Source organism: Camelina sativa, chromosome 12 (assembly GCF_030686135.1).
Source record: "Camelina sativa cultivar CO46 ecotype springtype chromosome 12, ASM3068613v1".
In the NCBI taxonomy this organism is placed as follows: Eukaryota; Viridiplantae; Streptophyta; class Magnoliopsida; order Brassicales; family Brassicaceae; genus Camelina; species Camelina sativa.
In genome coordinates this window covers 18581657-18606225 of record NC_141891.1, presented here as the reverse complement: position 1 = coordinate 18606225, position 24569 = coordinate 18581657, and the positions used below count along the sequence as shown (strand labels likewise).

Below are 24569 nucleotides of genomic sequence, written 5' to 3'. Positions count from 1 at the left end.
CTCGGACGCAGACAGGTCCCTACGTCGAGGAGTTCGGCGAACAGCACTCGCCATCGGACTTGGTGAGCGAACTCGATGGTCTACACGATCAGTTGCTCGAGAACCGGATCGGGTGGCGGATCGGGTTGAGCATCGGTTGGGGAAGCAAAACGTCCAGCCAGCGATTGGGAATGCGGAACGTTTCCTCTTCTTTGGGATTCTCGAGGTTCGACGGCATCACCTCCGGTTGTAGCAGCGGCGGAGGTTGATCTTCTTCCCTTCCTTTGGTAGGTTTTCGTGTGTGGTTCCATTGTCGAATCCTTGAGAAGAAAAAGGCTAAACTTCAAGATTAATAGGGTTAGTTGCCAAAAAAAATCAAAGATCACTCGAGTTTTTGAGAGAGAATAGAAAGTAGAAAAAACAAAAAAAAATCTAGGGTATAGAGACTTATCGGTGCTGCTGAGGGAGAAGGGTTCGAAACCCTTAAATAAGGTAGGGTTAGTGGTACGGGTATCACCGAGAGTGGGCTTTGTTTGCGGAATTCGGACGTTTGAATATAAGCGGATCCCTTGGCTCATGCGGTGGCTAAGAATGGTCGTCCTAATATAAGCGGATCCCTTGGCTCCACATCCATTTCCAAAACCACGAAGTCGGTTGGTACGTCTACTGACACTACTTTGACCGGCAAATCTTCCAAAACTCCGCTTGGCAACCTCGTAGTTCGATCTCCCAGAAGTAGTTTGATGTCGGTAGGCTTGAATTTCTCGAATCCGAGACGTTTGGCTACAGTTAGTGGCATCAGGCTGACTGATGCCCCCAAATCGCAAAGACATCTTCCGAACATCAATGGTCCGATCGAGCAAGTTAAAGTAAACGATCTCGGGTCACTCAGTTTCTTAGGTGCAACAGTCCTCTGGATTATGGCGCTGCACTCATGATTGAGTATGACCATCCCTTGTACTTGCTTGATTTGCTCCATCACTGCATCCTTCAGAAATTTCTGGTAAGGAGGTATCAAGGTGAAAGCGTCCATTAGTGGCATGCGAAGTTCGAGTTCTTGCATTTGTTTCTCGAACAATGCCTTGTACTTCTCCATAAGTTCCTTGCAAAATCATCTAGGGAATGGCAAAGGTGGCTTGTAAGGTGGGGGAATAAATCTCATTTCTTTCTGTTTCTCTCTTCCCGGTTTTTCTGCAGGAGGCGGGGCTGCTGGAGGGTCAACCCGATCATCTATCCGAGTAGTCTGGTCGGGTTTTTCTGAGAGTGGCTTGGTGGTTCAGCAGAAGTGGTCGGTTCACGGATATCCTCCCCATCTAAATCATTGCTGTCCTCAGTGATGTTTAGTGGTGCTGTTCGAGGTGGTAATTGTCGGCCACTCCGTAGGGCGACCGCGTTTGCAGACTCTGTAGGACTTTTTGAGATGGAAGCCGAGTTATCTGTAAGCACCTGAATTCGAGATCCCAAGGCATCAAACTTGTTGTGTAGTTCTTGGATATTGGCTGATAGACGGCAGGCGAGATCGTCGAATCTTGTATTAATGTGTATCGTGTTGGTCTTCTGAGTCGATAGGACTGTGTGCATTAGGGATAGCAAATCCAGCTATGAGGAACTAGACTAGGGTATCGTTCTGTGTATCGGGTTTCGGTAGGACAGCTTCGGATTCGGCGTGTAATTGTTGTACCCTTTGTTGTAACCTCATTGGTTGTTGATGTAGTTAAAACTGATTTTTCTCTGATATTGCATGAACATGCTGCTGTTGGCTGAGTAGTTTATCGAGCTTGTCATTGAGAGCTTTCATGTCCCTTTTGTACATGGCATCTTCCTCTCCAGTAGATCGCACATTGCGATCGTACTCCTCATTGTAGTTCCCATCAGACTGAGCCAAGTTTTCTACTAGGTCCCAACCTTCATCAACATCCTTGTTGAGAAAGTTAACATTGCTTGCGGTGTCCAGCAACATCCGTATCTTGGAGACCATTCCTCTGTAAAGTGTACTCAGCAATGAAGCATTGCTGAAGCCATGATGAGGACATCTGTTGGTATCCCTTGAAACATTCCCAAGCTTCACTAAACGTCTCATTGTTCTTCTGAACAAAGCCGGAAATGTCATTTCTCAGCCTTGCGGTTCTGGAGTTGGAGAAGAATTTGGCCATAAATGCCTTCTTGCACGCTTCCAAGTGGTGATGGACTCCTTGGGGAGTGATTTCTCCCAGATGTGTGCTTTGTCTCCCAAAGAGAATGGGAAAAGCCGGAGTTTGAATCCATCCTCACTAACTCCATTTATCTTGGTGAGGCTATAGAGCCTATCAAATTCATCTAGATGATCCCATGGGTCCTCCACTGGCAGTCCATGAAACTTGTTACTCTGTATCATCAGGATGAGACTACTCTTGATCTCAAAATTGTTGTTCTGGACAGCAGGTGGCACAATGCCATTCCTTTGAGTATGAGTAAATGGAGCATCTCCTGTTCCTATGTTGGTCCTTGCTTGAGGAGCTGGTGGACCGTTCTGATTGTTCATTGTCTCCTCAATGATTGCTGGTTGCGGTTGTTGAACTTGTTGTTGTCTGAGTAGCCTTGGTCTGTCAATGTTATCTATGAAAGGACTCAGGTTGTGGCTACCTCTGGATCGTATTTGCATGCACAAGTACATGACCGAGTGTGTACACGAGGGTCAACCCAATCCAGGTGATCGAGTGACGGGTCGGGTGGGTGCTCGGGTTATACCTGTGATTCAAAACAAACAAGAACGAAAGCGAACAAGTTAGATTCCAAACCAATATAAATAAAAGAACTTGATCTAGCAAGTGCTGAAATCCGAAATGTAGCAAAATAAATTCAACCAAATGGCAACGGCGCCAAATTGATAAACAAGTTTTCACCAGGGTATCAATTCCCTACGTAGTTGTAGTACAAAGGGTTATCAATCCAAATGGTTTTTTATGCTAACAGGAAGGATGCAATCAGAACAATGCAAGCCAAGCCAAGTAATAGTGGGATTTTATCTAACAATCCTAAAATAAAAAAAGAAAATAATATAAACAAAGAAACCACTCGACCTAAGCACTCGATGCAAGCATTCGAGTACAGGATCGGGTGGAGTGATCGACTAAGCAAATGAAGTATGAACAACTCGAGGGGTTACTCGTTACAGGTTATCGTGTACCTTATCGGGTACGAGATCGAGTGATGAATAAAAATGCAAGCAATTAAGATACGAAAGCTTCTAAGGATGGGGTAATCAAATCCTAAGCATTCCTGACCAGTACAGATGTCTTACATGCCTCAAGCAAATATTTCCTTGACAATGAATCTCTAAAATCTTGTTAAAACACTTTCGTGATAGAAACGATCAACCTTGATCACTCCCCTACCCAACTCTCGTTGGAGAAACATGACCAAACAGGCATTAAGATCTGATTAATTATTGTCAGTAAACCCCTTACTCATCTAATCTCTTAGGCTAAGTGAGTAAACCTCTAGCATTGGTTGATTCAAGCATCTCATCTACACCTCTCGGTAGTAAAACACCTTAGATCTAATCTCACCCTCTCGGTTTGTTGACAGCATTAAGAACACCAATCTAGAAGGAAATCTATTAAACAAATACAATCAACTAAGACATCCTAACCGATCAAGAAAACAAAATCATCTATCCCATTCCTAGAAACTTTACTACACTACTCGGAAATCATAGCAAGGAACATAACAGCATATATGAACGAAAATTGCATTATAATAAACGATAGAGTAGAGAAGTAAGAATACAAGATAGAAATCTAAAGAAAATGATAAAGAGTTATGAAAATAAATATAAACAAAAGAGAAAAGTGTTTTGAGTCGCTCAGTTCTCTCACAGAAGCTCTCGCTCTATGGTTTGAGGGTCTGGCGTGCTCGTTTTCGAGAAAGGAGAGGAGTGATTTATATATGGAAACCCCTTTGACCTAGCTTCCCAGTCCTGCCCGAGGGTCTACTCGATGGGGTACACGAGGATAAGGTCAGGTTACTCCTCGGGTATATCTTTTGGTTGTTCTTCCAGCTCTTGGATCCTCCTCGATCGTGTTGGGGTTCGGACTCGTTCTTCCAGCTCGATGGCTCCTTCGGGTACATGCTCGGGTTTGTCCTTGTTTTCTTCATTTTAGGCTCTTAAGCACATGTTTTCATCCAAAATATGCAAATGCAAAAATGCAATACCCTAAATGGCCTAAAAATGAATTCCTACAATTAATGACCTAAAAATGCTAAGTTAAGAGTATAAACAATGCAAAATATAGAAAAAAATTGATGCTAAAAACATGCAAATTAGAGAGTTATCATCTATATATGGAAACCGCTTGACCTAGTCGCACCAGCTGTCATCTGAGGCGCCTACACGAGGCTAGGGTCGAGCTCCACTTTGGGTTGGGCATCGGATGGTTCCTCTTATGCTCGGCTTCACTAATTCAGGTTGAAGCCTTGAGCTGTTCTTCTGCATTATCACACCTTCGGGTTAGGGCTCGGGTTACTCCTCTATTACCCCTTTCCTCCTCTCCTATGTGGTAATAGCTAAAACTTGTCACTCCTCATTCTTGCCATTTTCAAGCTCCAAAATACTTGTTTTTATCCAAAATGAAACAATGCAGCAATGCAACACCCTAAACAACCTAAATGCAAATATCTAAAGTAAGGGACCTAAAAACACTAAGGACAGACTCTAAACAATGTAAAACATGACTAAAAAGATGCCTAAGAAAGGGTAAAATAGAGAGACATCAATAACCATAGCACCATTGGTGATACCTTTCTCCCATGGAGTCTTCGGCCATTGAAAGGAGGAGATCGACACAAAGCTTGGCTTTGGCAGGACATAGACGGTGAGATAATGGACATGGGTTTTATAGTTTTATAAGTTTGGTAAAAGCTTATGGACTTGGGCCATTTAGGAATGAGTGGGCCGACATTGGAAACTAAGTCCACTGGGAAAAATCCTAGTTTTTCAAGCGGATACCAAGGAGAGGATTGGGTATGACGGCTGCCCGAGATTTGCAGTGCAGGGAACATTTCGGATGATTGAAAGATCGGCGGGAATAGACAGTGGTCGTGGTTTGATTCAATATTGGAAACTAGGTCGGGAAAACGCTAGTTTCACAAACGATTGCCAAGGTAAGGGTTGAGTGTGATGGCTGCCCGAGATTGACAAGGAGAGATTTGCGGTGCAGGGAGATCTCCAGTGAGTTAAAGATCAGCACGAACAGACTGTGGTCATGAATTGGTTCAACTTTGGAAACTATGCCCACTAGGTAAAATTCTAGTTTTTTAAACAAAAGCCAAAATGAGGAAAGAGTTTGTCGGCTGCCCAAGTTTTGTAAAGAGATTTGCTGAGCAAAGAGCATCTCCGGTGGGTGAAAGATTCACAGGAGCAAAGGATGGACGTGGTTTGGTTTGGAGGCAGAGTTCAAAAAAATTCAAGATGGATTAAAAAAGAGGAAAAATTTGCAAAAGGACAAACTAAGAGAAGCAGATCTAAAACGAAAAGAAATTGAAACGATGAGATCATGACGAAAAACAGCTTCACCATTACCGGAAAGCTCGGTTGGGAGAGACTTCTCTATAATTGTGTCTGAGAGTGTTTTAAAAAATTGTCAGAGGTGGTTTTGAGTTTAAAACAAAAAAATAACCAATTCTTTGTTTTCCTAATTACAAAGGTCTGATTTTAATGAAATTTTCGGGTTAAGATTCCAAACGAAAGAAAAAAAATGTTCAATAAAAAATAGGGTCAATTTGCCAACTAGCCAAATTTAAACATATAATTAAGAATGTAGCATACTATTTAAAAAAATTAAGTGAATAATATGAGGGATAGGAAAAATTAGCTTTGATGGTTTGGTGGCAATGGTGGCTGGAGAGTGGGTGGCCGAAATTGGTGGCCGGTGACCGCTAGTGGCGGCGGCCGGTGGCCAGAGGTGGCAGCGGTCGGTGTCCGGAGGTGGCGACGGCCAGTGGTCAGCAGTGGTGGTGGCTGGAGGAAATATAAACCTTAAAGGTTAGTTTATTGTGAACCCTAAGTGATGTGAGCGCCGAGCGGCTAAGCGTTACGGACGGAGGTTGGAGTCGTGGGACGCTCAGGAAAACAGTGACTTTCCTCGGACCAAAAAAACACGGTGAAAATGGGACGAGGATGGACGATGGAAACCCGATTTGAGGGCAAACAAACGAGTATAACGCGGTTTCGGTTGAATAGCTGCGAGGCAGCGGTTGGTCGGACGGAGGAACGCGGTAGTGGATGAACGGTACGGTGGAATCTAACGGTGGCTAGCGAACCGAGTAAGAAACTTGACCTCGGTTCACTAGAGAAAGATGGGATCGAAGGGGAACACAACTAACGATCGGATGAATGCGTTGCGGTAGAGACCATATGGATCGAACGGTGGTGTACACGAGTGATGGGTAGCATCGTACGCCGGCTAGAAGAAGAGCGATCCCGGATCAGTTCTTCTAGGGTTTCTTTCAAGCCCAGTCTTGGACTATGTTGCGAGAAAGAGATTTGAGACAAGAAGCAAATATTCACTCTTTGAAAAATTATGATTTCATTCAAGTCTAAAGAATTTAAGCAAGTGGCGTTGGAAGCTTAAATAGTGTAAGGGTTTAGAGGGAACTCGGGACACACGGACTCGCTATGGTTCGCACACGTTTGCCCTTGACGTGTCTCCACAGACGGTGAACACGTCGCCCTCTATGTGGTTTAAACAAGGCCACACACGTCACACTATTCCAACGTTCACAAGGGAAGGATCTAGACAAAGTTCAAAACCAAAGTTTAAAGGAAAATGACAGAAAAGAAAGGCTGCATTCTAAGGCTGAGTGCGGAAGCCACGTCACTGATGTTAAACGCGGTGTTGCATGCATCCTTGGGTTAAAAGCGGCGTTGTGCATCAGGACTCGTCGCCTCGTTAAAACCTTCTTTGGTAAACCTCATGGGAAAAACCCAAAGTAAGGAAAAAGAGTATGAGTCATGATCCTGATGTCTTTGGCGCCCTCATCCTTCGGTAAGGACGAAGGCCGTGCGGACGGTATTGCCGATGGTTGCCTTGGCCGAGTCGATCTCTTGGTCTTCTTGGACGAAAGCTTGGACGAAGTGGTTCATCTTGTGTCTTGAAGTCCTGGATGAGCTCTTGGTCAGAGTGGTTGCACCGGGAATGATCCTAGGCATGCTTGCTCCGAGTTGTCCCGCGGGTGGATGTTCGAGAGGTGTCCGGGTCCGGCTCGAGCGATCCTGGACGCGTGTCCGATCCCGTGCTCACATCACTAAAGGTGATGGTAATGAAGAGGTGGGAGTGGTGATGGTGATGAAGAGGTGGGAGTGGTGATGGTGGTGATAGGGAGTATGGGTGGTGGTTGCAAGGAAGTAAAGATAATGGTTAAGAGAAGTGTAAAATGATATATAATACTCCCTCCGTTTCAAAATATAAGATGTTTTAGAGAAATTTTTTGTTTCATAATATAGGATGTTTCAAGTTTCTATGCAACTTTTAGATTAGTTTAGTATTTTATATGATGCAGTATTGTTTCTGATTGGTTGAACTTCTTAAAAGTAAAAATTTCTTAATCTGCGTACTTTAGTTAAAACATCCTATATTTTGAAACGGAGGAAGTATAATTTATATAGAGTTTATTATCTTTTAGTGGTTAGAGTAGTTACTGAGTGAATTATAATTTTTTTTAGGTTATTTATGCCAATTTCCCTAAAACATATCAGCCCATAAGCCAAATTTTAGTAAACCAAAACAAAATATATGACGAAAGCCTGTATAGTCTTCACCGTTTCCGACCGGCGTCGGTTTTTTCAGCGTCGGGCGGCCCTCCCTACCCTCTAGACTTCCCATCTTTTTCTTTTGTTAAGTTTTTAGATAGTCAATAATGGCAAATCGTGGTTTTTAAATTTACGTCTTTAGCCTCCTCGCAACGATGGTGTTACATAGTCTAAGTCTGGTGGCTTCAATTCAGGCTTTGATGTTGTTCATGGCTCCATTGTTGGATTGGGAAAAGCATCGAATCATCCAGTTTTCACTAATCGATCCGAACAATGCAGTTTCAAGCCATCCCCAAATTTGTTTCTTCTTTGTAATTTCGGTTCGGTGGAATCGTGATGTCCTTCCTTGTAGAAGGTTTGTTTCCGGTGAGTTAATCTTTTCCGGTGGAATGTCCGATTATCAATCAGTGAGTGTCTCCCTACCTATAGGTATGGAATTTACATTTGGGGTTTTGATCCTGGAATCAACAATTTAATCACGGTGGCTGAAGGAATTAGTCTTCCTATGGATCGAATCTGGAATTTCATTCATATCATGATGGGACTTCACATTTTATCCGGCTTGAATCTGATCTTTTCTGCACCAACTGGGGATGAGCGGGTTTATCTTGATTTTGTGGATGGTCTCCTTGTTGAGTTTGTGGTTTTAACACAAGCTGTTTTTCAAGATAGCGAGAGATACACTGTGGAATCAATTGACAAAAATGGTATGGGCACTTGTACTAATAGACTAATACGACCTAATTTAATGATCAGAAGACAGAACTTATGTTCTCTCATCAACAATCTCCTTATGGAGTTTCAAGTCGACAATGTGAGTAAAAGAAAGACAGTCACGTGTGTAAACAAGTCAAAACACAAATGTGTCCAGAATCCTCTTGGTCTTATACTAGGTGGAGACGAAGATGAAGGACTTTCAAGTAGTCTTAGGAGACAACGGAGACGTCATACATTATGGATTTTTCAAGTAGTCTTAGAAGACAATGGATTTTTCTAAATGAACATAGAGAATCTTTGCCGGAATTATCAATTATATCGATCTCAAGAAGGCAACACGATCTAGAATCATTTCCAATAACATTATATCTAATTTTCTTAGTTAAAGTAATGTCAATGACATTTTGGAGGTTAAGCACCAAGCTGATAGCCAATAAAAAGTATGTGAAAAGGGATTTAACAGATTTTATATGTTGCCTATAAAACTAAATAACAGCAGGGTCACTTCCACTCTTTCACTAAAATTGTATCAATTTCAAGTATTTGTGTACAATGGTTGTATAGGAATGTTTCTGTATTTTGTAAACATGATATTAATATAATTGATTTGTGGAATAAAAAAATGATTAAAGCCTGTAACTGTGAATTACATGAAACCGTCAATTCTTTTTCCCTTCTCAAATGGTGTTCGTTCATCACAACTCACAAAAAGAAACAACTCATAAATTGTAATTTTCTAAAGCGTGATTTTATCTTCTTTAATTGGGATGTTATTTTACGTCCACTATAAACAAATCAATTTCACTATTTCTTTTTTACTGTTCATGGAGCCATCACGGTTATCATTATGAAACAAATGACGGTTACATCAATAAGCTAATCAAGTCCATGAACAGCTAATATAATCAATTCCACTATGTCTTATCCTCACAAGATGTCGTACGTTTAACTACTGTGAATTAAACAAATCTAGAATGGTTCTCGTATCAAATATAGATTTTAAATTATGATTTCTATTCATAAAATATAACTCTTAAGCTGATCTAGATATTACTTAGTCTAACCATAAACACTTTTTTTATAAAAGAAGAAAAACTAACTAATATTATTCATGTTTATTTGACCTTGTCGATTCCAAGTCTTCAATTTGATATTCTCCTCCTTTTGACCAATCACTTACATCGATTCTTTTGAATACAAATCCTTCTTCTTTAATGTTTTCTTTTACTGGCCGTATGCTCTCTTTTTATGGCAGTTACATTTATCTTCGTGTCTTAACTGTGATTTTCTCAGATTTTTAAAAATACTTATTTTTTTAATGTTATTTTTCAAAAATACTTTTTTATGGTATGCATTTTTAAAAATATTTTTTTTAATATATAAAATAATTAAATTCTAAATATTAAACCTCAAATACTAAACTCTATCTCCTAAAAACTATACCTTAAATATAAAATAGAAAACTCAAACTTAAAAAAAGTTCTAGAATTTAATTTAACATCTTATAATTATGAAAAGATGATAAAAATAAAAATATTCAAAAAATGTATTTTTGAAAAGGAATATCTCAAAAAAAATATTTATAACAAATTCTTTTTTCTTTTATTTCACGTCAGGAACTCGTGTCCCCTTTTGTAGTCAAAGGCACACATGAGTATATATATATGCTGCACACATGCACCTCTTTTTACCATTTTTATATAAACCAATAATAACAGATGTATCTATATATAAAGAGTTAACTTTTCTATATTTTCTTTCATCCACATCAGCAATGCTATATTTTTATTTATTAAAAAACTATGTTAAATATATATTCATTGCATATTTATTACTTATAATTAATAATAGAAAAAATAAATTAAGTAAAATTAATTAAATTTAAAAATAGTAAAAACAATAATATAAATTGTTTTATTCAATAATAAAATAATAACTATATAAATGAATTAAGTAACATAAATGAAAATTTTCTAAAAGTAAAAATAATACTATGAATTTGTTTTAGTAATAATTTTCTTTTTCAAATTTTAATCAAAAATGATCATATTCCAAAATTTAGAATGGGTTAATGAGTTTTTAAATAGAAGTAAGATTTTAATGCATGGTAGAGTAAAAACAAAAAGTTATGTAATTGTACTTATACATTTCTAAACATAAAGATAAAATTGAAGTGAAACATTAGTTTCTAATTAGAAACATATACTACAAAGATTTATCATTAAATTTCACTTAAAAAAATTAATTACTCAACTCAACTTAAAAGTTTTGGTCAATAATGAAGACATTGCAAGGGTCACAGTTTTTTTGGGAAAACTATGAAAAATACTCTTGAAAAAATAATCAATCTAAAAATACAAAATCAATGGTCACAAAATATAGAAAAAATGATATATAAGCCGTTACAAAAAGTGACATGTGATTTGTGGCGTATATCTCATAAGACATATTATCAACTGAAACAATTCTATAATATGAAAAAAAAAAGTAAAATATAAAACAAGCTTGAGATTTCATTAATTTTATCAAAAGCTTTTAACCCAAAACATTTGAAGAACCAACATATTTAAAGTATACTATTTTTTTTTGAGAAGACGAAGCTAAGGTTGTATCACAAAATTAACATCTAAAAATAGCATATGAGGTTTTAGAAAAATATATTACTTGGATTAGTGAACGGATATTCATTGTCGGGTTTAACCGTTTCACCATCTAAGCATGCTTGACTTGGTCGGAAATTCTATTATGGTAGGTGATGCACTTGGATAGCCCATTGTAGCGACATAGCACTAAAAATGTTTATGAAACTTTGTATATTTAGTCAGAACTGGCCTATGAGCAGAATTAGTTGGTACATTTAATGTGGGATATCAATATATTTAAATAATCTCTATAATTAGGTCAACCATCGATATTCGACATTAGAACTTTTAAAAATAAGTTTTCATTGGATATGAATATAGATTGAAATCTTCTAGGGGTAAAAGGTCAGAAGATTATTAATTCTTCCACTTAGATTTTTAAATTATTTTTTGTTACCATGTGATATATTGTTGATTTGCCAAAAAATATTATTGCGACAATAGACAATATATGTTATATATAGATTAGTAAAATAAGTATGGCTTTTATATAGATTTATCTTTTAAACTTCAAATGACTATATTTATTTAATGATTTTTATTAATAAATAAATATTATTTTCAACAATATATATGTTGTATATCACTTGGTAAAGTAAATTTAGTATTTATATAGATTTATACTGAAAATTTTGAATGGTTGTATTTGAACTCAAAAAATTTTATTGATAGAAACTATTTTAAATTAAAATCCGCGCGTGTGCGGCTACAAATTTTAGTTATATATATATATAATTTTGTAACTTACGAAGTTAGAAAGAAGGATTATCAAGACAAATTATCAAGACATATATATCAAATTCACATTAATTACTGAAGTTTCATTTGTAAACTCTTTTGCTCCAGTTTGGGCAACCAACCTTGGAGTCACTTTTTAATTTATTTTAATGTTAAAGTTGAAAAAAAAAAATCGAAATAGTTTTGTATTACCGTAAATGTTGAAAATTACGGTATTCAGTTGATTTACTTTCCTTCAACGATGCTCTAAAAAGATAAATTATGGTCTTCAGATGATTTTTTTTGGTAGTAATGTGTAATTTTATGAGTGGTGAGGCCAAAGATTTTGCTGTTGTTGGTTTGATTTTGATTTAATCTAACCATAAAAGAAAGTGTGGATTCAATCATCGCTATACATCGATCATAATAAAATAAAACAGATTATGGTTAGTCTTTTTGTTCTTTATAAAAGAGTGTTTATGGTATTAAATCATATCTATATCTATATCATCTTGAGACTTATATTTTATTTCATCTTTGTAACTGCGATTTTAGTGATTCGTCAAAACGAGGAAAAAAATCAAAGAGTGTTTGTGGTACTAGATTATGCATAAGGATTTCTCTTCCATGTCTTTGACTTGACTAAAATCAAAGAGTGTTTATGGTTAGATTAATCACTAAAATAGCAGTTACAAATCCTTCTTCATTGGTTTAGAAAAAACAGAAAAAACAAAAAAAAAAAATCTTTCTTCTTTAATGTTTTATTTTACTGGCCTTAATCTCTCTTTTAATGGCAATTATGTTTCTTTTTCTGTCTTAATTGTAATTTTCTTTTATATTCTATCCGGTTTTTTTACTTGTCATTCTAGAGGAAATTTTTTGTTTCATTTTATTTGTTGTTTTATGTTTACGATGCAATTTTATCAATCAAATTTTCTGTCTTATCCTTCACTTTTAACTTATTAATTACTTAAAACAAATAAAAAATATATTAATGAAGGATAAAATAAAAAATTAAATGGTTTTCTTAATATGTGTGAAATTATCTAAAATGACAAATAATATAAAATAGAGGGAATATTACAAAAAGAACACCTTTTCTCTTTTCCCACAGAAGTACATCCTTACATTAATAATGGTTTATTATGTGCATACATGCACCTCTTTACGTGGTTATAATTTTCAACCACTATTGCAATATGCACATATATATATGTAGAGGAGAGCCCACCACCAGATCCACACAAAGACAAGGCCCAAGCCCAATCACTCTGTTTGATTCAACACAAACAAACAAAGAAGCAACGGTCGAAACAGAGTAAGGAATGTACGGAGAATGCGACAATGGTTCCTCTCCACAACAAATTCAGCGTTCTAGAATCCTCTTCTGGTGACTCATCAGTCACAGCTGTCGATCAAGATAAAGTTTACTTGTCATAGGATTTTAGAGTGTTCCAAAAGTGTATATAAAAGAGTCTGTAAAAACCTAATTATTCAATCAAGTAAAGTATCAGTTTTACAAAACATCTCCGCCGTTTTCAAGTTCTTTCAATATATATAAACCAATAATTAAAAATGTACATAATGTTAGGAAAAAGCATTATACATACAGTTATGATCATAGCATGTAACCCCACATTAAATTTAGACTATCATACTTTTTATATATATCATTTCACATTAACTAGACTTATCATAAGGTGTAGTACTCAAAAACTTTTGAAATGTTTTACCGTGTATAGTTGAAAATTATGGTCTTGAGTCTATTTACATTCCTTCAAGGATGCTCTGACATAAATTGGCACTGCCGACAATGAGATAGTAATGTGTAATTTCTTTTTTCTATTTTTTTTATAAATCCTATTGGCTGATCCGGTCAGCCTCGGTAGAAACGCACCGAAATGCTTCAAAGTGGACTTTTCCCTAAAGGGTCATCACAATGTCTGTCCCGAATTTAGAATGCTTTCCGACTAATGCTAGAGGATAGTCAGGCTGCCTGTATTTCTGACTACCAGATAAACCAATTGGGTCAAGGCCCAACTGACAGACTTCCCACACAACTACGATTTTATTTCCAGAGTGGATCAAACCTGGGTTAGTTCCTTTCAACCTTTCCCCAATTCTCCGTTACCATTGGACCACTGCTGTGCGGTGTAACTTTTTTCTCATAAGTTCATAGTTTTAAATTTAGTTGTGATGACTATATAGTATTAGTAAATAATATATATATATATATATATATATATTTCTTATTATATCATCCCAAAAAAAAAGATAATTATATTCAAATTGTGGGATAGGATCATACGAAAAATAGTAAAAAGAAAACGAAAAAGGGAAAAAATAAAAAGAGTAGATCGTACGAAAATAGAAAAAAACCGTGCATAGAATATGTCAATATGGTATGTTTTTTCTCTGGCCAGTGTATGAGGTGGAGAATCCACATAATCTTATCTTCTCTCACATATTAACCAATAGTAAAATAAGAAAAGAAAAAAAAAAGTCTATATAATTGCCTCTCAAGTCTCGCAGCGTCACCACACCAACGTAAAACAAAAGCTTGAGTTGATATGTCTAGTACGGAAGAAATCATGTCAACTTTGAAAAACGCAACTAAGTTTAACGGTGTTGCCTCACCCTCCAGTGTACGAGCTACCATTGTCCAAGCCTCCACCGTGTACAACGATACACCCGCCACTCTAGGTAATTGTCTAGCTAGCCATCTCCTTGATTTCCATGCTTTAGCTATGTTAAATTTATGTAACGCTCTAAGTGCTTGAAATTTATAGAAAAGGCCAAGAAGTATATCGTAGAGGCAGCGAGCAAAGGATCGGAGCTGGTGGTGTTCCCGGAGGCGTTTATTGGCGGATATCCTCGCGGTTTTAGGTTCGGTATGGCTGTGGGCGTTTTCAACGAAGAAGGCCGTGATGAGTTCCGCAAGTACCATGCTTCTGCCATTCAAGTTCCTGGTAACCGTTGACTAACTTTTCTTTTTTTTCTTTTTTTCGCAAAGTTAAGTTTAAAATGATTCATTAATACATAGCCTTTTCCAATCAACAAATATGATAAACGTTAATTTTTCTGTGCTTAGTTATCCAAGTACTCACACAACCACCCGATCTTAAGATCTACCCCTATATGGTCCCGAAAAATACGAATATTCAGACCTTGAATATTCAGATATTCATTGATTCATCCTCGATTCGTTATATATCCGACTATTCCTTGTATTGGATGGTATCTGTCACTTGCAAATTGGGTTACCGTTCTCAATTAATTTTTCTTTATCCGTGGCCAAAGGGTAAGCTAAGGGGTCATATACCAATATATGGATTCATATATTTTACATCATACATGTTTTAAAGTTTACATTATCTTCAAATTGAACTATTAGGATTTTTGCACTACCCCTAGTGAATTTATTATAGATACAGTAGTAACCAATTTATTGTAGTTAACACCGCTTTTTTATTTACTTTAATATATATGCATAAAACCGGATCCTTTGCGAAGCATGGTATTTTTTGTTATACTTTTAAAATGTATAAAGATTTATTAATATGATACTCTCCCTCTTTTCCTTTGTTTTGGTTTTGTGATGAACCTGCAGGCCCTGAAGTAGAAACATTAGCAGACTTGGCAGGGAAGAACAATGTGTACTTGGTAATGGGAGCGATAGAGAAGGATGGGTATACACTCTATTGCACAGCTCTTTTCTTCAGTCCACAAGGTCAGTTCTTGGGTAAGCACCGTAAACTCATGCCCACAACTTTGGAACGTTGCATATGGGGTCAAGGGGACGGATCAACCATCCCCGTTTACGACACTCCCATTGGCAAGCTAGGTGCTGCTATTTGCTGGGAGAATAGGATGCCCCTCTACAGAACTGCATTGTATGCCAAAGGTAAGCTTTTAATTCAGTGTAGTGCGCCACATCTAGCCTTTTGAAACAAGATTCCCTAAAAAATATTTGATTTTTGGGCTGTAGGCATTGAGATTTATTGTGCACCTACTGCTGATGGTTATAAGGAATGGCAATCGTCCATGCTTCACATTGCGATGGAAGGTGGATGTTTCGTGTTGTCAGCATGCCAATTCTGTCAGCGTAAAGATTTCCCTGAGCATCCTGATTACTTGTTTACCGACTTGGACAACAACAAAGAACATGATGCTATTGTCTCCCAAGGCGGAAGTGTCATTATTTCACCTTTGGGACAGGTTCTCGCCGGACCAAACTTTGAATCAGAGGGTCTCATCACAGCTGATCTTGGTAGAAATATATATACTTTTCTTTAATTTTCATCTTAGGCTATATCAAATTTCTTGAGCTAACCATATCGTTAACGTTATTTGTTTTCATCCAGATCTTGGTGAGATAGCTAGAGCCAAGTTATACTTTGACGTGGTCGGACATTACTCCAAGCCAGATGTTCTCAGCTTGACCGTTAATGAGCACCCGAAGAAACCAGTTATATTTGTGTCAAAGGTGGAGTAACCAGTTAATATTTGTGTCAAAGGTGGAGAAAGCAGAGGATACTCAAACAAATAATAAAACATTATGTGATTCCTCAGTTAATGTTAGTCATATGAAGGAGTCAAGTTCAAATTTTATGCTAAATTCTGTTTATCTTTTTTTTTTTTCAATAATGGAAAGGACCAATTGGATAGGGTAAGATCTATGTTTGAGAAACCAATCGGTTCTCTTCTCCTGTATTTCAAGATTGTGCCTGCTATTTATTAGTGCAGATATGATTTACTTCAATCTGTACAGTCATTATCTTATAAAGATCTTGGTTTATCTTATGTTTGTGATAACTACAAACTCTTGTATAAATATGTTGGTCATGTGAATAATAAAATCATCTTCCACAACTTTCTACATGGTATCAGAGCACTGATCCGAAAGCCTAATATCTCTAAAATCTTTCATCGATTTTTTTTTTTTTTTTTTTGTTCATCATTGTTCTTGTTTCTCTCTGCAATCTCTGTCAAGTTCATCATGACATCCGAAATTTCTTCTACCTCTTCTGAATCTTCTCCTGTTTTTAACATCTCTGAGCCTGCTAAAACCTTGATCTCTCTTAACATGGCCAACATCACCAAACTCACGCCAAACAACTTCATCACTTGGCGCCTGCAAATCCGATCTCTCCTTGAGGCTCATGATCTTCATGTCTTCATCAGCGATGAAGACAATACACCTGCTGAAACAATCACCACTGCTACTGCTGAAACTCAACCAAATCCAAACCTTGCAGCCTGGAAACGTCAAGACAAGCTCCTCTTCAGCGCTGTCCTTGGTTCCCTCTCCCTCTCTGTTCAACCGATTGTTGCTCGTACTACAACAACATGGGATCTCTAGCAGACTCTCTCTAGCACTTATGGGAAATCATCTCGTGGTCACATCCGTCAGATCAGGGACCAGCTCAAGGATATTTCCAAAGGAAACAAGTATATCCATGATTATATGCGCGACATCATTGACAAGTCTGACAAACTTGCTTTACTTGATGCCCCTCTTCCTCATGAAGATCTTCTTGACTACATCACTTCTGGCCTTGGAGAAGACTACAGAGTCGTTATCGAGATGATTCAAGGTCGTGACACGCCAATCTCAATCCCTGAACTTCATGAAAAGATCATCAACCGGGAGAATGCACTCAAGGCTTCTGGAAAATCTGATCTCTCTGCTCCGGTAACAGTGAATGCTACTCAGTTCTCCCCTCGACCGTCTCATCCGTCTTTACGTGGTGGCTACAACCCTTCTCGGGGTGGATTTCGTCCTTCCCGACCATATCTCGGGAAGTGTCAAATCTGTGGCGTCCAGGGACATGGTGCTCGCCGTTGCCCACAATTCAGATCACCTTCTCCAGCTCCTTCGTAATCACCACAATACTCTGCTCCCTATCGTGGTCCTGCTCCCTGGTCTGCACCCCACTTACCGCTTCCAACGCCTCAATGGCAACAACAACAACCTCAGGCTCATCACACCACAAGTTCTCTGCATCTTGATCTCTCTCCATGGCTCCTTGACAGTGCTGCTTCTCATCATATTGCTAGTGATCTATCCAATCTCTCACTCCATGCTCCGTACACTGGTGGCGAGAATGTCATGGTTGGCAATGGCTCCAATCTCCCCATAACTCACTCTGGTTTTATCTCTCTACCCTCTCAACATAGGACTCTTAAGCTTACTGATATTCTCTGTGTTCCTGTGATGAAAAAGAATTTAATCTCTGCCAACAAACTTTGTCAAACTAACAATGTGATGATTCAACTGTGTCCTTTTACGTTTCAGGTGAAGGATCTACGCACGGGGACAACACTTCTTAGTGGCAAGGCCAATGAGGGTGTCTATGAGTGGCCGATCACCGTCCTAAACACTCTCTCAACCTCTGTTTCTGCTTTTAGTTGCTCCAAGGTGTCTCCTTCCTCATGGCATTCTAGATTAGGCCATCCGAGTCTTCAAACCTTACATCATATTATTTCTAAGTTTTCTTTACCTACTTCTACTTCATTGTCATCTCATTTGTTTTGCAACTCTTGTTCTATCAATAAAAGTCATAAGTTACCTTTCTATACTTCTTCTTTAAAATCACAAGCTCCTCTTGACATACTTTTTCTGATGTTTGGACCTCTCTTGTGGTCTCTATTGATGGTTACAAGTACTATGTGATCTTTGTGGATCATTACCCAAGATACACATGGTTGTACCCTCTCAAACAAAAGTCACAGGTTGCTTAATTTTTTACCATATTCAAAGCTCTTGTAGAGAACCGTTTCAACACAAAAATTACCATGCTTTTTTTGGATAATGGAGGAGAGTTCCTTGCTCTCAAGCATTTTTTGGCAACACATGGAATTTCCCATTTCACATCTCCTCCCCACACTCCTGAGCATAATGGCATGGCTGAGAGAAAACATCGCCACATTGTTGAAACAGGTCTCTCTCTTCTCACTCATGCTTCCATCCCAAACACTTACTGGACATACTCCTTTGCTACTGCCGTTTATCTTATTAACCGTCAAACAACTCCAAACCTATCTCAGTTTTCTCCTTATCGCTTACTCTTTAGGACTGAACCAAACTACACCAAACTTAGAACCTTTGGCTGTCTGTGTTATCCATGGATTCGCCCATATGGTCACAACAAATTCAGTCCAAAATCCACACCTTGTGTCTTTCTAGGATACTCTCTCACTCAGAGTGCCTACCTTTACTTAGATGTCTCTACCTCTCGTATTTATGTCTCTCGTCACGTTCAGTTTGTCGAGTGATACTAGGATTTTTGTGTGTCTATCCTAGCAGGTTCAATTAACCTTATGCAATTGTAATACTTAAGGTGTCAATCCAATTGGGAAACTTTACTAACAATTGAGATGCAATCAAGCAATCACAACTTAAGCCGGTTCAAAACGAGTGTTTTTCTAACAATCCTAGAATGGTCAAAATACAAAACGGAAACGAATCCAAGAATCATAAACAAAAATGTATGACAAGTACCGAACAAGAATAAGTGAAACCGAAAATGATTCTAAGCATGAACAAACGAAACAGTTCCAGGAATGTAATAAAAATCAGAAAGAAAGAAGTCCTAAGGATGGGGTAATTGATGTCGGTGGAGTATCCTAGTCTACAGAGTGTTTAACATACCACAAGCAAACTATCCGTAAACAATGAACATCACAACTTAGCTAATCCAATCTCTTGGCAAAAGCTACTCAGACTCAACCACTTCCATACCTAGCTCTCGCTAGAGAAACGTGGTTGAGCATGCATGACAAACAAGTTCATTCACGTCAACAAACATCCTAGACAACTAATCTCTTAGGCTAGGAACGTAAGTCTCTGGCACTAGTTGGTCAGACATTTCATCAAACACCTTTTGGGTGTGGAAATGTCTCGAACCTAGTTCCAATTGATCAGAGAGAAACTAGCAATTCTAACTCTAGTCCAGAAGGGAATCATACAAATCAAGCTTAAACACCCTACATCCTAAGATCCTCCACCTAATCTATCCCATCCTCAAGAACTACCACACTACTCAGATCCGAAAATCATTGTCAAGGATGCAAACATAGAGACATTGAAACAAGCATTATTAGGTAGATAAAAATAAGATGAACAACTTTGTAGAAGGAATCAAATGCAAAATCTGAATAAATCTCAAAGATATCGGAATACAAGTCTCAGAACGTATTTTTGTGGCTAGCTTAAAACTTTCTAGGAAAGAAAACAATATGAGATAAAAGATAATATGTCTCAGCAAAGACTTAACAAAATGTATATATAGTAGTCCAACATGGAAAGCCCTAAAACTTAAAACGACAAGGTAAAGCGTCGGTTCGGTAATCTCCTGAAGCGTGTGAAACCAAACGTCTTTCTTCCCGACATGTGCGATCGAGTCTGTGCGCGTCGAATGGAATGCAATGTCATCATGGCTCAGACGGACGGCTGAGTAGCATGGCTCGATCAGACAAGCTGGAGTGCGAGGCGGGGGAGCATGGCTCGATCAAACAAGCTGGAGTGCGCGGCGGGGAAGCATGGCTCGATCAGACAAGCTGGCGTGCGTGGTGGGGGAGCATGGCTCGATCAAACAAGCTGGAGTGCGTAGCGGGGGAGCATGGCTCGATCAAAAAAGCTGGAGTGCATGGCGGGGGAGCATGGCTCGAGCGTGGTGTATACGCATCCACTAAAACGATGATAAATCTTGAACCACACCTCCGATTGGCTTGAAATAAACGGTGTTGGAAATATATTGAAATTCCCTATAACTTTGATGAAGACGTTGAAAGCTAAATCCCACTCTAGTAGAACGGCTCGAACGGATGGCTCGGTTGATGCTTCCCGGAGATGGTTCGGTTGACGCTTCCTGGAAGTGTTGTGAGATTGGCTCGAGAGACGGTTCCGGGAGTGTTGTGCAGCGGATGGGTCGAGTGATGCGCTTCCAATGTCTCCTAAATACCTGAAATACTCCGAAATGCACAAGGTATGCAAGGATGATGCAAGAACTACCTAAACATGCAAAGTGTATAGAAAGGACTAGAAAATGATGCAAACCAATGAGTTATCCTAGCTAAATGCATGATAAATATATGCTAAGGAGAGGCAAAATATAGACAGATCAACTCCCCCAAATTTACTCTTTGCTTGCCCTCAAGCAAACAATCAAGAACAGAGTATGGAAGAGCAGGGGCGGATGCAGATAAATAATTAGTATGGGGCACTAGTACGACTAATAATTAAATTAGTGGGTATATAAATAAATATTACACTATTTATTCAAGGAAAAACAAAAAAATAGAGTGGGGCACGTGCCACACCCACGGTCAACGTGCGTCCGCCACTGTGGAAGAGATGTGTGAAGATGGGGTCTCAGAACCTAAAATATGCTAAATAAAATAGTTAAAATCAAGGTCCTTTTTTTTAGTTCTATGATGCATGGTGAAGGAACTCTATATTTTTTTCTACACATGCAATCATATCAATCATTTCCTTTAACATTTATTAACAGAGAACCGTGAATCGAGCTAAGCAATGTCGTTGAACTCATTTGACTAGGGTAAAAAGTTAGAGACTTAGATGGTCTCCTTCTTCTTCATTATCCCAAACCTCCTCCTTAATTTCCTTGGAGGAGGACTTCTCATTGTACCTTAGAGCTTCTTGATTTGCCCACTCATCTCTTTCACCATAGCTGTTAACTCTTTCACTGAATCCCTTAGAATCTGAGTATTGTGGAGTTCATACAAACTGTCAAGCGCGGGAGGACTTGACTCTTGCGGTTGGTGAGGTTTAGAAAGCAGGTCTTGACGCTTAGGGAGGGTAACGACTGCACTCGATTTGGAGAATGGTCGAGTGACACTTTGAGTTTTCTCTTTGGTTACCAAAACCTCAGTTTCTGCCTCATTCACACTCTCAAAGATGTCAAACCCAACTTTATGATCTTTCTCTTCAATCACGAAGGTCTGCCCATCAATAGTTGGTTTCTTCTTAGAACTCTTGATGTCAAACTTCATCTTGAAGTTTTTACCCAGATTGAGATCAATCATCCCTTTCTTGACATCAATGACTGCTCCAGCTGTAGCTAAGAAAGATCTTCCCAGGATTAGTGGATCTTTAGGCTCTTCATCCATTCCCAGCACCACAAAATCAGTAGGAATCTCAGCTTGTCCAATTTTGATGGGCAAGTTCTCTAGTAGACCATGAGGCAATCTAGTAATCCTATCAGCCAATATTAAGCGGAGGTTGCATGACTTGTATTCGTTGAATCCTAGCCTTTGAGCTACAGAGAGTGGCATGAGGCTTACTGAAGCACCAAGGTCACATAGGCACTTTTTGAAGGTCAATGGACCTAGAGAACAAGGCAAGGTGAAAGAACCAGGGTCCTCTAGCTTCTTTGGGATAATCATCTTCTGAATAACAGCTTTGCATTCATGAATAACCCCACCTATGTCATGTACTACCCTCTCATCTTCCAAAACCTTAGCTTGAGCTCCTTTAGCTATCTCCTCCTTCTCTTTGGTCCTTTCTGTTACCAAATCAGTTAAAAACTTTTGATATTGAGGCACAAGTGCAAATGCATCAAGCAAAGGCATCCTAAGTTCAATCTCCTTGACTTGGTTTTCGAACAGAGCTTTGTGCTTCTCAGTAAGCTGCTTCTAAAACCTCACTGGAAATGGTAGAGGTGGCTTGTATGGTGGAGGAATGAATCTCACAGGTTTATCCTTGGGAGCAGTGGGTTTTTAGTAGCTTCAGGATCATATTGCTTGGCTGAATTAATTGGATCCTTGAGCACCTCGACAGGATCCTTTATCTGAACTTCATATTGAAGGAATTCCTCTCCATCTAAACTCTCAGTGTCCTCAGTGAGCCATACATCTACAGCTTGGGTGGTGATGGCATGCATAGTAGCATAGTCCCTGGGGTTTTGAACTGCTTTTCCAGGTAGTTGGCCAGTTGTTGGGGTAGAAGTAGAAACAGTCTTGCCTTCCATATACTTCATCTTGGAGTTAAGAGCTTCAAACTTGACATTCAGATCATTGTAAGAACATTCCATCCGCTGACTGAGTTCAGCAAACTTCTTAGCAGTATCCAGAGAACCACTAGCTTGACCTTGAAGAAGTTGTTGCAGCATGTGCTTCATTTCTTGATCTGGAGCTTGAGTAGGTTGAACTTGTTGAGGTGAAAATCCTGGTGGTAGTCCAGAAGGAGCGTGAGAACTTTGCTGGAACTGTTGCTTAGGCACGAATCCTTGATTGTAATGAACAAAAGGTTTTTGCGGACCTTGTTGTTGCTGCTGAGGAGGGTACACATGATCTTGTGGATTTGCAACATTGGTGCTCCGGTAAGACAAATTGGGGTTCGTCTTGTAGGGGTTATAACCCTTGTTGTATCCACCTTGATTCTGGACGTAGTTGATTGCTTCAGACTGCTCACACTTCCCATCCTGAACTTGAAAAGGGTCATCCTCAAATATGAAATGGACAGTCTGTTGCTGACTTAGCAAGAAGCGGTCAAGCTTGTCATTGACATTCTTAAGGTCCCTCTTGTACTTCTCCTCAGACCCAGCGTCGCCGCGAACTGTGCGGTCATAGTCCTCATTGTAGTTGCCGTCAGACTGAGTGAGATTCTCAACCAGTTGCCATCCTTCCTCAACGTCTTTGTTCAAGAAATTACCGTTAGAAGCAGTGTCAAGCAGCATACGTATCTTTGGTAGTACACCACGGTAGAGAGTGCTCAGCAAAGACTCATTCCTGAAACCATGGTGTGGACACTGGCTGTGGTAACCCTTGAAACGCTCCCAGGCTTCACAGAATGATTCTGAGCTCTTCTGAGTAAAGCTAGAAATCTCATTCCTAAGATGTGCTGTTCTGGAGTTGGAGAAGAACTTGGCCAAGAACACTTTCTTGCAACCATCCCAGGTGGTGATTGATCCCTTGGGAAGGTTTTTCTCCCATTGATGAGCCTTGTCTCCAAGGAGAATGGGAAGAGGCGCAACTTGTAACCATCCTCACTCACGTCGTTGATCTTGGTGAGACTGCACAGACAGTCGAACTTGTCCAAGTGGTCGAGTGGATCCTCCATAGGTAACCCGTGGAACTTGTTTCCTTGGATCATGGAGATCAGACAACTTTGATTACGAAGTTGTTGTTCTACACGGTGGAAGGGACGATTCCAGCACACTGAGTATGAGTGTTTGGTGCATTCCCAACACCAATGTTTCGCGGTCCCGGATGTGGTTCATTCTGTTTTTCCATAGTGACTGGTACGGCATGATCGTTGGAAGTACGAGCTTGTCGTGGGCATTGCAACCGATTGATTTCGTCGAATCCCAAATGGCAACGGCGCCAAATTGATACTAGGATTTTTGTGTGTCTATCCTAGCAGGTTCAATTAACCTTATGCAATTGTAATACTTAAGGTGTCAATCCAGTTGGGAAACTTTACTAACAATTGAGATGCAATCAAGCAATCACAAGTTAAGCCAATTCAAAAAGAGTATTTTTCTAACAATCCTAGAATGGTAAAAATACAAAATGGAAACGAATCACAAAATCATAAACGAAAATGTATGACAAGTACCAAACAAGAATAAGTGAAACCGAAAACGATTCTAAGCATGAACAAACGAAACAGTTCCAGGAATGTAATAAAAATAAGAAAGAAAGAAGTCCTAAGGATGGGGTAATTGATGTCGGTGGAGTATCCTAGTCTACAGAGTGTT

General features: G+C 38.9%; 3 protein-coding genes and 2 non-coding genes across 5 annotated transcripts; 4 read left to right on the top strand and 1 right to left on the bottom strand.

Moving 5' to 3' along the window:
- Positions 1-553: 553 nt before the first annotated feature.
- Positions 554-1075, bottom strand: LOC104773054 (uncharacterized). The gene has a single exon (XM_010497603.2). The coding sequence runs from the start codon at positions 1073-1075 to the stop codon at positions 554-556; it is 522 nt and encodes a 173-aa protein (XP_010495905.2).
- A 919-nt stretch (positions 1076-1994) lies between these two features.
- On the top strand, positions 1995-2099 carry LOC147930713 (small nucleolar RNA R71). The gene has a single exon (XR_015576776.1). It is a non-coding gene; the product is annotated as a small nucleolar RNA R71 (small nucleolar RNA).
- A 12108-nt stretch (positions 2100-14207) lies between these two features.
- Positions 14208-16716, top strand: LOC104773049 (nitrilase 2). Its single transcript, XM_010497597.3, has 5 exons — positions 14208-14547; positions 14634-14813; positions 15455-15748; positions 15833-16114; positions 16209-16716. Exons 1-5 carry the CDS (start codon positions 14415-14417, stop codon positions 16337-16339), a joined length of 1020 nt encoding a protein of 339 aa, XP_010495899.1. The 5' UTR covers positions 14208-14414; the 3' UTR covers positions 16340-16716.
- Positions 16717-16825: 109 nt separating this feature from the next.
- LOC104773055 (retrovirus-related Pol polyprotein from transposon RE1) lies at positions 16826-17864 on the top strand. The gene is given in 1 exon segment (XM_087477590.1): positions 16826-17864. A coding segment is annotated over 1 exon segment (885 nt). The 5' UTR covers positions 16826-16843; the 3' UTR covers positions 17729-17864.
- Positions 17865-23601: 5737 nt separating this feature from the next.
- On the top strand, positions 23602-23707 carry LOC147930712 (small nucleolar RNA R71). Its single transcript, XR_015576774.1, has one exon. It is a non-coding gene; the product is annotated as a small nucleolar RNA R71 (small nucleolar RNA).
- Positions 23708-24569: the final 862 nt, after the last annotated feature.